We start from the raw sequence: 14,936 nt of genomic DNA on the forward strand, positions 1-14,936 counted from the left end.
AATGATGTGTGTGTGTGTGTGTGTTTGGGACCCCCCACCGTGAATGATGATTGTGTCTCTAGCAGGGCCTAATGTTTTGTTTACAGAGTGTTAATAATGGCTAATTGATAATCCCACAATATGATAGTGTGAGCAAGGGGAGAGGAAGGAGAAAATGGCCGAGCACTTGGCATGCATGCGCATTTTACACCCTCAATAAATAATTGGACACCAAATGAATACATGGAAGTACCAGCAAGCCTTTAATATTGTCCAGAACTATGAAAAATACTTTATAAAAAGACTTATCAGGGATGTCGGTTGCTAATTTTTTATTGGCCCTCACCACATTTTATAAAATTTAATTTTTACAATGGAGAGATATATACTGTAGTTTCCAAACAATAGAGCGCACCTGTATATACGATGCAACCACTGAATTTTAGAGAAAACAAATCCATATATTAGCCACAGATTTATACGCATTGTGAATTATTTTAGTTATTTACACGGAAAGATTTTTTAAAATGTTTATTTACACACCTTAATTGTTTCAAACGGTGTCTGCAACACTGCAGTAAAACGGCAGATCAAACAAAACAGAAGTCGTCGTCATGGACCCACCAGCTGCGTAAGCTAGCTCTCCAATCAGCTAAACGGACTCAATAACTCCACAATACAAAAAGAATGGCATTTTAAGTTAATAACAGACAGACACTCGTAAACGTGTTAGCATACTAGCTAATGCTAACAATCATGGGACGGTTTAGTGCGTAAGAAATGTTTTAGTTATATTGTAAAACTTTACAAACATTGCTTGGAGTGATGAATGAAGAACCCATACGAGTAGAAACGCTATGTACTGCATGCAATTGCATATCCAACCTTAATATTATCTGATCACGCAACATTATGTTATAACAATTTATTTTTTTTGGTTATCAAAATAAATGCTTAAATAGCTGCTTGTCACGTTGAGTTACGATGTGTCAGGAAAAAACGTGATAATCAAAAACTGTTGCCTATGCAAATTCTGTAATGAGGCTATTATACATTTATATATATATATATATATATATATATATATATATATATATATATATATATATATATATATATATATATATATATATATGTGTGTGTATTAGGTACCGGCCCCAAAATGTATTTCGATACTTTTCTAAGTAAAGGGGCCCACAAAAAATTGCATTATTGGCTTTATTTTAACAACAAATTTTAGGGTACATTAAACATATGTTTCTTATTGCAAGTTTGTCCTTAAATAAAATAGTGAACATACAAGACATCTTGTCTTTTATTAGTAAGTATACAAACAAAGGCTCCTAATTTAGTCTGCTGACATATGCAGTAATATATTGTGTCATTTCTCATTCTATTATTTTGTCAAAATTATGAGGGCCAAGCTGTAAAAATTGGTTATTAATCTACTTGTTCATTTACTGTTAATATCTGCTTATTTTCCGTTTTAACATGTTCTATCTACACTTCTGTTAAAATGTAATAATCACTTATTCTTCTGTTGTTTGATACTTTACATTAGTTTTGGATGATACCACAAATTTGGGTATCGATCCGATACCAAGTTGTTACAGGATCAGACATTGGTCATATTCAAAGTCCTCATGTGTCCAGGGACATATTTCCTGAGTTTATAATTATAATATGAATTTAATTTGGTGACGATAAAAAATATTGATGTAATCATAGTAGTATCGACTAGATACGCTCTTGTACTTGGTATCATTACAGTGGATGTCAGGTGTAGATCCACCCATGACGTTTGTTTACATTGTGACACCGGTGAGCTATTATATCCTCCTACGGTGTGTAGTGAAGCATGTTTAGCTATTCCTCGTCCTGCAGGGATGATACCTGTAAGAAACTTACTTTATTTGTCACCATGGAGGCGAGGATTAGTGATTTAAAAGTAGCTAAAACACTGCCGACTGATGGACGTTAGCCGCTAACTAGCTACCCATGTCTTAAAGCACCTCTTCCTGAGGGCGTTTCAGTGTTATAACTTCACCTTTATCGTTAGTTTTTAAGCCAAAATGCATCCATTCTCTCTTTTCTATCTACACACTGTGTCTGCTTGTAAGTTCTCCGTGATTTTGCGCTGCTGAACATGATCCTCTGCTCGTAAACCCAGCAATGTCATGCCTGTGAAAAAAAAAAAAGGGGAACCAGTACTTTTCAAACAGTGTATAGTACCATTTTTGATTTATTACTACCGCAATACTATACTAGTACCGGTATACCGTACAACCCTAATGTGTATATATATATATATATATATACACATATATAAAGTTAATATTAGAGATGTCCGATAATATCGGCCGATAAATGCTTTAAAATGTAATATCGGAAATTATCGGTATCGGTTTCGACCTCCCGATATTACCGGGAGACTCCCGAATTTCAGTGCCCCGACCGAAAATCTCCCAGGGCAACCATTCTCCCGATTTCCACCCGGACAACAATATTGGGGTTGTGCCTTAAAGGCACTGCCTTCAGCGTCCTCTACAACCTGTCGTCACGTCCGCTTTTCCTCCATACAAACAGCGTGCCGGCTGAGTCACATAATATCTACGGCTTGTACACACACATTAGTGAATGCAAGGCATGCTTGATCAACAGCCATACAGGTCACACTGAGGGTGGCCGTATAAACAACTTTAACATAGTTACAAATATGCGCCACACTGTGAACCCACACCAAACAAGAATGACAAACACATTTCGGGAGAACATCCGCACCGTAACACAACATAAACACAGCAGAACAAATACCCAGAACCCCTTGCAGCACTAACTCTTCCAGGACGCTACAATATACACCCCCGCTACCACCAAACACCCCCCCCCCCCTAGACCCCGCCGCCCCCACCCCTTTGCCCTCCCCCATCTCCCGAATTCGGATGTCTCAAGGTTGGCAAGTATGCTCTAGTATACTCTGGACTGAAGCCTTCATTGTTTTTGCACTTTGTGAAAGTCAAAGTATAGTATTTCCCATAGTTGTAATGGGTATTAGGATTATCTTAAATTCCAAGCTGCTGTTTTGAGGCATGTTAAAAAAAAAAAAAAATGCACTTTGTGACTTCAATAATAAATATGGCAGTGCCATGTTGGCACTTTTTTTCATAAGTTGAAGTTGTTCTCTTATTTTGGAAAACCTTGTTTTTGATTGATTGATTGAAACTTGTATTAGTAGTAGATTGCACAGTACAGTACATATTCCGTACAATTGACAACTAAATGGTAACACCCGAATAAGTTTTTCAACTTGTTTAAATCAGGGTCCACGTTAATCAATTCATGGTAAAGTTACATTGTTTAATGCATCCAGCGGGGCATCACAACAGAATTAGGCATAATAATGTGTTAATTCCACGACTGTATATATCGGTATCGGTTGATATCGGAATCGGTAATTAAGAGTTGGGTAGGGATGTCCGATAATATCGGCCTGTCGATATTATCGACCGATAAATGCGTTAAAATGATCATTTCTATTTTTTATTTTATTTATTTTTTATTTTTTTCTTTAGTAAATCAACATAAAAAAACACAATATACACTTACAATTAGTGCACCAACCCAAAAAACATCCCTCCCCCATTTACACTCATTCACACAAAAGGGTTGTTTCTTTCTGTTATTAATATTCTGGTTCCTACATTATATATCAATATATATCAATACAGTCTGCAAGGGATACAGTCCGTAAGCACACATGATTGTGCGTGCTGCTGGTCCACTAATAGTACTAACCTTTAACAGTAAATTTTACTCATTTTCATGAATTACTAGTTTCTATGTAACTGTTTTTATATAGTTTTACTTTCCTTTTTTATTCAAGAAAATGGTTTTAATTTATTTATCTTATTTTATTAATTTTTTTAAAAAGTACCTTATCTTCACCATACCTGGTTGTCCAAATTAGAAAATTTAGGCATAATAATGTGTTAATTCCACGACTGCATATATCGGTTGATATTGGTATCGGTAATTAAAGAATTGGACAATATCGGAATATCGGATATCGGCAAAAAGCCATTATCGGACATCCCTAGAGTTGGGACAATATCGGAATATCGGACATCTCTAGTTCATATATCAATTATTGGTATAGTGTCATCTCTCCCGCTTTTCCCTGTTATTATGTAATAAATGATGCTTGAATAATAATATAAGATTTATAAGTGTTAACTATGAAGTGAGGCAGTACCTAACTGTCATTTTTAAACTGTGTATTAAGGGTTTACCACTTAACACATATTTACCCATTTATTAAACTCGCCTTACGTGTTTTGTCATGATTTACTTGATCTTAGGGACAAGGATTCCACCGAATCAACTTTATATTTGATTTATTTTTTTCCGGCTTGGCACCATTTTTGGTGCAATTTTAATTAATGAACGTAACAGTAAGGGAGGGATAAGTGGTGTTTTGCTCAAGGAGTTCCCCCTTCAGTAATGTAACGTCAATTATACGGTGAATGCAGTTGTGATGGACTAATGTTGTTACCCACTTTGACCTTTGACCTGTGTGTGTGTTTCAGGGTGCTGAGGTGGGACTGTGAGACGGACATGTCATCGCTAGAAGCCCATTTTGACGTTGTCATGTGTGCAGACTGGTAGGTTCACACACACACACCTCATCTTTGTGTGGACCACATCCCACTTTGCTGTGACAGTTTTTGCGTGGCCCCCCGCCAGGACCAGGGCCTCCCCCTCCCGCGTTCTCATGCACACTTTTGGTCCGTGCGCTCCGATGGCCGCCTGCCTCCGTTTTTTTTTTGTTTTTTTTTTACACGAAATTGCTTCGTTTTCATGCTCGGCGTCCCGGCAAATGGACGACTTAGGCAAATTGCAAATAATTGCTCCTCGAGAAGGAAGCGGACGCGACGAGAAGAAGAAAGAGTTTGAGGGGAAGATGGAATAGGGCGAACATAAGCGTTGCTTCTCTTACATGTTGTTTATGATACCATGACGATACCACCCAAGTAACAAAGCATTTTTTCTGGACTGAGTGTACAACACGGGTGTCAAACTCATTTTAGATGGGGGGGCCACATGGAGAAAAATCTACTCCCAAGAGGGCCGGACTGGTAAAATCCCGGCACGATAACTTAAAAATAAAGACAAAATCAGATTGTTTTCTTTGTTTAAAAATAGAACAAGCACATTCTGAAATTGTACAAATCATAATGTTGTTGTTTTGTTTTCTTTTACAATTAAGTTAAAGTACCAATGATTGTCACACACACACTATGTGTGGTGAGATTATCCTCGTATATGTCATGTCTGTGTAATCATGTTTTGTCTTAGTCATGTTTTGTTTAGTTATTGGACTCTTTAGTTTCTGGCTTTTCACTCCCTTGTCTTGTTTCCATGATAACCCATTAGTTTCACCTGTTCCACGTTTGGACTCATTGTGCACTCTTGTTTGTCACCATAGCAACCCATTAGTTTTCACCTGTCACGTCACGCACCTGTTTCACGTTTTGAGTCACGCACCTGTTTTCGTTAATCATGTCTGTAGTATTTAAGTTCATCGTTTTTCAGTTTGTCTTTCTGGTGACATCCCCACATTTATGCTCTGTCCATTCCTGACACTTCTTTTCATGTCCATCCTTCATGCTACTATTTTTGTCCAAGCCAAGTAAGTTTTTGTTCCATGTTTATAGTCTTTTTGGTTTCATAGTTTGTTCTCCGCCATTGTGCGCACCTTTTGTTTACTTCCTTGTTTTGTATTTATAGTGTTTAAATAAAAATGTACTCACATTCCCGTCTCGCCCGAGCCAACTTTCCGTTGCATCCCGGAAAAGCAAACACCCAGGACCAAGTCATGACAGTATATATACTTTATTTGTCATTATTTATATTTTCTAAATAAATTATGTGATAATGTTCATGAGTCAACACATTGGTGTTAATTTTCAATCTATCAAGATAAAAAACATTACATCAAAATCCAATTATAGTATGTTATTTATGTAATTTGATCATTTTCCTCGACTGATGTACTAATATCATGTGGTTTATTTTGTACATATGTAGCATCATCTGCAAAGATACAAAGAATTGCTATTGTGACATCCAGTGGACACATTTAGAACAGCAGTTTCTTTCATTCCAAAATTTCAGGTTAATTTTTATACTTAGCAAAATCATCCCGCGGGCCGTATAAAACCTGTTTGCGTGCCCATAAGAAAAACAATGCCAACATACTGTATGGTGGTTATAGTGGTGTTGTTATTAGTATTAACACTTAAACTTTACATTCTGCCTTTTGTTGCTATTTTCTAAAAACATGTTTGTAGTCTTCTTTTTTATTTGTGTTTTTAGAATGTGTTTAAAGGCCTACTGAAATGCGATTTTCTTATTTAAACGGGGATAGCAGGTCCATTCTATGTGTCATACTTGATCATTTCGTGATATTGCCATATTTTTGCTGAAAGGATTTAGTAGAGAACATCGACGATAAAGTTTGCAACTTTTGGTCGCTGATAAAAAAGCCTTGCCTGTACCGGAAGTAGCAGACGATGTGCGCGTGACGTCACAGGTTGTGGAGCTCCTCACATCCGCACATTGTTTACAATCATGGCCACCAGCAGCGAGAGCGATTCGGACCGAGAAAGCAACGATTTCCCCATTAATTTGACCGAGGATGAAAGATTCGTGGATGAGGAAAGTGAGAGTGAAGGACTAGAGGGCAGTGGGAGCGATTCAGATAGGGAAGATGCTGTGAGAGGCGGGTGGCACCTGATATTCAGCTGGGAATGACTAAAACAGTAAATAAACACAAGACATATATATACTCTATTAGCCACAACACAACCAGGCTTATATTTAATATGCCACAAATTAATCCCGCATAGCAAACACCTCCCCCCTCCCGTCCATATAACCCGCCAATACAACTCAAACACCTGCACAACACACTCAATCCCACAGCCCAAAGTACCGTTCACCTCCCCAAAGTTCATACAGCACATATATTTCCCCAAAGTCCCCAAAGTTACGTACGTGACATGCACATAGCGGCACGCACGTACGGGCAAGCGATCAAATGTTTGAAAGCCGCAGCTGCATGCGTACTCACGGTATCGTGTCTGCGTATCCAACTCAAAGTCCTCCTGGTAAGAGTCTCTGTTGTCCCAGTTCTCCACAGGCCAATGGTAAAGCTTGACTGTCATCTTTCGGGAATGTAAACAATGAAACACCGGCTGTGTTATCCGGCACAACAGTCAGGGGGTGCATTCTACGGCGGGGGTGCGTTATCCGGCAAAACACCTGCCGCAATACACCGCTTCCCACCTACAGCTTTCTTCTTTGCTGTCTCCATTGTTCATTGAACAAATTGCAAAAGATTCACCAACACAGATGTCCAGAATACTGTGGAATTTTGCGATGAAAACAGACGACTTAATAGCTGGCCACCATGCTGTCCCAAAATGTCCTCTACAATTCGTGATGTCACGCGCAGGCGTCATCATACCGAGACGTTTTCAGCAGGATTTTTAAAATTGCACTTTAGTAAGCTAACCCGGCCGTATTGGCTTGTGTTGCAATGTTAAGATTTCATCATTGATATATAAACTATCAGACTGCGTGGTCGGTAGTAGTGGGTTTCAGTAGGCCTTTAATAATAAAAATCAAACATCAGTCAAGCAGGGCTACACTTTGTACACTACTGTTTCCTGTCAGACTATGCAAAATATTGACAGCAGCATCCATGAAACTCCCCAAAGTGCAGCAATGATGAACAACGCAAATGAAAATGCAGAATTAATAAAACAAATATATGTAACTACAAACCCGTTTCCATATGAGTTGGGAAATTGTGTTAGATGTAAATATAAACGGAATACAATGATTTGCAAATCCTTTTCAACCCATATTCAGTTGAATGCACTACAAAGACAAGATATTTGATGTTCAAACTCATAAACTTAATTTTTTTTTTGCAAATAATAATTAACTTAGAATTTCATGGCTGCAACACGTGCCAAAGTAGTTGGGAAAGGGCATGTTCACCACTGTGTTACATAGCCTTTCCTTTTAACAACACTCAGTAAACGTTTGGGAACTGAGGAGACACATTTTTTAAGCTTCTCAGGTCGAATTCTTTCCCATTCTTGCTTGATGTACAGCTTAAGTTGTTCAACAGTCCGGGGGTCTTCGTTGTGGGATTTTAGGCTTCATAATGCACCACACCTGTTCAATGGGAGACAGGTCTAGACTACTGGCAGGCCAGTCTAGTACCCGCACTCTTTTACTATGAAGCCACGTTGATGTAACACGTGGCTTGGCATTGTCTTGCTGAAATAAGCAGGGGCGTCCATGGTAACGTTGCTTGGATGGCAACATATGTTGCTCCAAAACATGTAAGTAACTTTCAGCATTAATGGCGCCTTCACAGATGTGTAAGTTACCCATGTCTTGGGCACTAATACACCCCCATACCATCACAGATGCTGGCTTTTCAACTTTGCGCCTATAACAATCCGGATGGTTCTTTTCCTCTTTGGTCCGGAGGACACAACGTCCACAGTTTCCAAAAACAATTTGAAATGTGGACTCGTCAGACCACAGAACACTTTTCCACTTTGTATCAGTCCATCTTAGATGAGCTCAGGCCCAGCGAAGCCGACGGCGTTTCTGGGTGTTGTTGATAAACGGCCTTGTATAGGAGAGTTTTAACTTGCACTTACAGATGTAGCGACCAACTGTAGTTACTGACAGTGGGTTTCTGAAGAGTTCCTGAGCCCAGGTGATGATATCCTTTACACACTGATGTTGCTTGTTGATGCAGTACAGCCTGAGGGATCGAAGGTCACGGGCTTAGCTGCTTACGTGCAGTGATTTCTCCAGATTCTCTGAACCCTTTGATAATATTACGGACCGTAGATGGTGAAATCCCTAAATTCCTTGCAATAGCTGGTTGAGAAAGGTTTTTCTTAAACTGTTCAACAATTTGCTCACGCATTTGTTGACAAAGTGGTGACCCTCACCCCATCCTTGTTTGTGAATGACTGAGCATTTCATGGAATCTACTTTTATACCCAATCATGGCACCCACCTGTTCCCAATTAGTCTGCACACCTGTGGGATGTTCCAAATAAGTGTTTGATGAGCATTCCTCAACTTTATCAGTATTTATTGCCACCTTTCCCAACTTCTTTGTCACGTGTTGCTGGCATCAAATTCTAAAGTTAATGATTATTTGCAAAAAAAAAAATGTTTATCAGTTTGAACATCAAATATGTTGTCTTTGTAGCATATTCAACTGAATATGGGTTAAAAATGATTTGCAAATCATTGTATTCCGTTTATATTTACATCTAACACAATTTCCCAACTCATATGGAAACGGGGTTTGTACTTATGGAGTATATTGTGAATAAATTGAGAACAGGAAGTGAAAAAAGGTTTTAGCAACTGCTATGTAAAGGAAAAGGGGTTGAATTAAATTAGGTCTGCTTCTTCCTACTCCTTTTCGAACATGTTGAATAGAGAAACTGGAAATTGGGATGTATCATGTTGTATGCATGCATGTTCGAAATAAACTCAAACATGCCTAAAATAACTTTAGCTGCATTTAGAAGTCGATGGAAAAAAATACAGCCATTAAATATGTGTAGGCTTTATTATCTGATTAGTCGACTAATCGTTAAGATAATCGTTGACTATTAAAATGATCATTAGTTGCAGTCCTGATCAGATAGTCTTTAAGAATTAAGATATGTGTCATATTAGGGACCATTGATGCCCATTCCTACTAAAATGTGATGCAAAACAATATTAAACAAGGTACGATAAGACTTGATATTAGAGATGTCCGATAATGGCCGATATCCGATATTCCGATATTGTCCAACTCTCAATTACCGATTCCGATATCAACCGATACCGATAAATACAGTCGTGAAATTAACACATTATTATGCCTAATTTTGTTGTGATGCCCCGCTGGATGCATTAAACAATGTAACATTACCATGAATTGATTAAACGTGGACCCCGACTTAAACAAGTTGAAAAACGTATTCGGGTGTTACCATTTAGTGGTCAATTGTACGGAATATGTACTGTACTGTGCAATCTACTAATACAAGTTCCGATCAAAAACAAGGTTTTCCAAAACCTCCAGTTATGAAAAAAAAGTGCCAACATGGCACTGCCATATTTATTATTGAAAGTGCATTATTTTTATTTATTTTTTAAACATGCCTCAAAACAACAGCTACAAAAACAATGAAAGCACACAGCTTCAGTCCAGAGTATACTAGAGCAGACCTCCGAATTCGGGAGATGGGGGGCGGGTTTTGGTGGTAGCGGGGGTGTATATTGTAGCATCCCGGGGGAGTTAGTGCTGCAAGGGGTTCTGGGTATTTGTTCTGTTGTGTTTATGTTGTGTTACGGTGCGGATGTTCTCCCGAAATGTGTTTTGTCATTCTTGTTTGGTGTGGGTTCACAGTGTGGCGCATATTTGTAACAGTGTTAAAGTTGTTTATACGGCCACCCTCAGTGTGACCTGTATGGCTGTTGCATAAAGCCGTAGATATTATGTGACTGGGCCGGCACGCAAAGGCAGTGCCTTTAAGGCTTATTGACGCTCTGTACTTCTCCCTACGTCCGTGTACACAGCAGCGTTTTAAAAAGTCATGCATTTTACTCTTTGAAACTGATACCGATCATTTCCGATATTACATTTTAAAGCATTTATCGGCCGATAATATCGGCAGTCCGATATTATCGGACATCCCTACTCGATATCATATGATCCATGTTTGCGTTAAGGTATTTTCTGAAACGATACAACGCGATGTCGTATGATACCCTAAAATATGACGTAATGCAACATGGCGTGTAAAGTAAACTCCATGTTCTAAAATCCTAAAGTTGTTTTCCTTGCTTTTTTCGACAAAAGAAATGAATGTCACTTAGATTCAGTGCGTCACAATGGTCATTTATTTCACCAACCACACACACACACACACACGTGCAGAACACTTTCCATCTTCGCCATCACAGAAGAAAAAAAATAATCAGGTGTGTGCGCGCTAAGTGCAACATTAGCCGACGCTGTTATTGTAATGTCACGCTCCTTTCCCGTAATAGTCGGCTCCGAAGCCCGCAGAGCGAATAAGGGAACGGGCGGATTGATCGAGGATATTTTACGTTTACGCGCAATCGGGCGAGAAAGGAATCAATTACACGTAAAGTTCACACATCGCAGGCCAGCTTCATGCTTTAGACGTGTGTGTGTGTGTGTGTGTGTGTGTGTATGTGTGTGTGTGTGTGTGCTGCTTCCTGCTAGCTCCCATCTTCCGTGGCGTGCCTGAGTGATTGTGTGATAATTGCAGCGGTGCCGGTTGAAGAGTGATGGCTGACCGATTAATGGGCGCGTCATTGTGATGATCACCTGGGAAAAGGTCAACAACGAAGCATCCACTTTGATTAATTATATCTCCGGCTGTGAGCGGCTCGGAGGATGCGCGCCTATTTAGTGCAGCGCTGTGCTCCATTTGGTGCTCGTGTCACCGGGTACCCGCTTGCCCACCTTTACTCATACACAAAAGAGGAGCTGTCAAGTCTTGAGGATTGTTTTTGTCCATGTTGTTAAAATGTTCTGCCTTTGCTCGTTTTCATTTTTTTTCCCTCCCCCACAAAAACAACAGAAGTGGGTTAAAACACGCCCGGAATTACAAGACGTTTTGAAGAAAAAAAATGTTTCGATCTTGAGAAACTGTCCTAATGATGTCACAGCACAAATAAAACATTTTTTAAAAATGAGAGCAAACAAATGAAAAAATAAGTGAATACATGTGCAATTATACATGAATAGCAGGTAAATTATAGTTTGTTTAGCTAAGTCAGCAAAGAGGACATCAACTGCAAGAAGGGGATAATTGGAGAGAGGGTTTTATTTTCAAAATGGAAAATCTCATTTACGGCATAACGTTGCTATATATATATATGATATACGATGTAAATGATATGAATTTGGCCAACTATAGAGCTTATATTTTTATCGTTGTATCATGAAAATGCATGACACATTCAGGCTAGGTCTCGGCGAGCAAACTAACACGTCCTCAACGCAACGGCTAACTTCCCTCCACAGTGCAACGCCACTTCTAAGTCTGCAATCCTCGCCTCCGTGGCGGCAAATAAACTGTGTTTCATACAGGTAACGTTATCACTGGAGGACGAGGAGTAGCTAAACATGCTGCACTACAGTAAATGCTAACAACTGGAGGTTTTAAAAAAAAAAAATCGATTCACATCCGAATCACAGATCAATCAATCAATCAATCAATGTTTATTTATATAGCCCTAAATCACAAGTGTCTCAAAGGGCTGTTATTCATCCCAATCTAATCCAGTTCCAAATTTATATATATATATATATATATGCTCCCATTAAAATCTCCTGATGATTGAGGGAACCCCCCTCATGAAACAGGCCTGTAGAGATGAAATAGTCTTGTGATTTTTTTCCCACACATACATATATATATATATATATATATATATATATATATATATATGTGTGTGTGTGTGTGTGTGTGTGTGTGTGTAGATATCTACATATATGCATACATATATATATGTATGCATATATATATGTATGCATATATATATGTATATAAATATACATATATGTGTGTGTGTGTATATATGTATTATATATATATATATATATATATATATATATATATATATATATATATATATATATATATATATATACAGTACATATATGTAGATATGTGTATATATACATATATGTATATATATACACATATATACATACATTATATATATATACACGCACACACACACACATATATATATATATATATACCGTATTTTTCGGAGTATAAGTCGCACTGGAGTATAAGTCGCACCTGCCGAAAATGCATAATAAAGAAGGAAAAACACATAAATAAGTCGCACTGGAGACCGGCCAAACTATGAAAAAAAATGCGACTTATAGTCCGAAAAATACGGTATATATATATATATATATATATATATATATATATATATATATATATATATATATATATATATATATATATATATATATGTGTGTGTGTGTGTGTAGATATCTACATATATGCATACATATATATAATACATATATATATATATATATATATATATATATAAATATACATATATGTGTGTGTGTGTATATATGTATTATACATATATATATATATATATATATATATATATATATATATATATATATATATATATATATATATATATACAGTACATATATGTAGATATGTGTATATATACATATATGTATATATATACACATATATACATACATTATATATATACACACACACACACATATATATATATATATATATATATATATATATATATATATATATATATATATATATATATATATATATATATATATATACCGTATTTTTCAGAGTATAAGTCGCACTGGAGTATAAGTCGCACCTGCCGAAAATGCATAATAAAGAAGGAAAAAAACATAAATAAGTCGCACTGGAGACCAGCCAAACTATGAAAAAAAATGCGACTTATAGTCCGAAAAATACGGTATATATATATATATATATATATATATATATATATATATATATATATATATATATATATATATATATATATATATATATATATTCGAAAAAAGATCATTTTAATATATATATATATATATATATATATATATATATATATATATATATATATATATATTAAAATGATCTTTTTTCGAAAAGGAGCTTTTCCAACCTATAACCTGTTTCACTATAGTCATCATACCAATTAAGACATTCTACCAAACAAATAATACGCATATCAAATCGTTTTGAATTGAAAATGGTGTTGAATCAAATCGTCACTCCAGAATCGGAATCGGAGCAAATCGTTAGGTACCCAATGAGTCACACCCCTAGTAACGATACCAAGTATAGTATCAATATACAGTCAATACTACGATGTTTATATCGATATTTTTATCGTTCAAAAAAATACTTTGATGTTTTTGTTGTTGTTTACAAACTCAGGAAGTAAGTCTCTGGACACAGGATGACTTTAAGGGCATAAACCAAATATTTAAGCCAGAGGCCGATATAAGAAACAATTTAAAATATATAATTGATTATGTTACACCGCCTGTGTTTTTTGTCTGATTGTAATTATGAAAAAAAAAATGGTAGCACTTTAGTATGGGGAACATATTCTAGGTAACAAATACTTAATTTAGAGTTATTTGGACACTAGGGGGACATATAAGGGTTAGGGTTAGGGTTACTAATAAGCAATAATTTAGAGGTTATTGAGGGAAGGGTTAGGGTTAGGGTTACTAATAAGCAATAATTCTGAGGTTATCGAGGGAAGGGTTGGGGTTAGGGTTAGGGTTACTAATAAGCAATAATTCTGAGGTTATTGAGGGAAGGGTTGGGGTTAGGGTTAGGGTTACTAATAAGCAATCATTCTGAGGTTATTGAGGGAAGGGTTAGGGTTAGGGTTACTAATAAGCAATAATTCTGAGGTTATTGAGGGAAGGGTTGGGTTTAGGGTTAGGGTTACTAATAAACAATAATTCTGAGGTTATTGAGGGTAGGGTTAGGGTTACTAATAAGCAATAATTCTGAGGTTATTGAGGGAAGGGTTGGGGTTAGGGTTAGGGTTACTAATAAGCACTAATTCTGAGGTTATTGAGGGAAGGGTTAGGGTTAGGATTAATAAGGCCATGCAGAAGAAGGCACTAATAATTCCTAATAATGACTTATTAACAGCCAATATGTTACTAATTTGCATGTTAATAAGCAACTAATTAATGGTGAATATGTTACCCATACTAAAGTGTTACCAAAAACATATATATACCGTACAGTATTTTCAAAAATGTGAAGTAT

The 14,936-nt window shown here is 36.9% G+C and overlaps 1 protein-coding gene across 2 annotated transcripts in view; it reads left to right on the forward strand.

Annotated features, from left to right (window-relative positions):
* Nucleotides 1–14,936, forward strand: part of camkmt (calmodulin-lysine N-methyltransferase) — a 374,342-nt gene that overhangs the window by 301,949 nt on the left and 57,457 nt on the right. For both annotated transcript variants that reach the window (XM_061970365.2, XM_061970447.2), the window contains exon 8: nucleotides 4,566–4,640. In XM_061970365.2, the coding sequence (XP_061826349.1) occupies nucleotides 4,566–4,640 (75 nt within the window). The remainder of the gene's footprint in view (nucleotides 1–4,565; nucleotides 4,641–14,936) is intronic.

The sequence above is a fragment of the Nerophis lumbriciformis genome, linkage group LG02, assembly GCF_033978685.3.
Source record: "Nerophis lumbriciformis linkage group LG02, RoL_Nlum_v2.1, whole genome shotgun sequence".
Lineage (NCBI taxonomy): Eukaryota > Metazoa > Chordata > Actinopteri > Syngnathiformes > Syngnathidae > Nerophis > Nerophis lumbriciformis.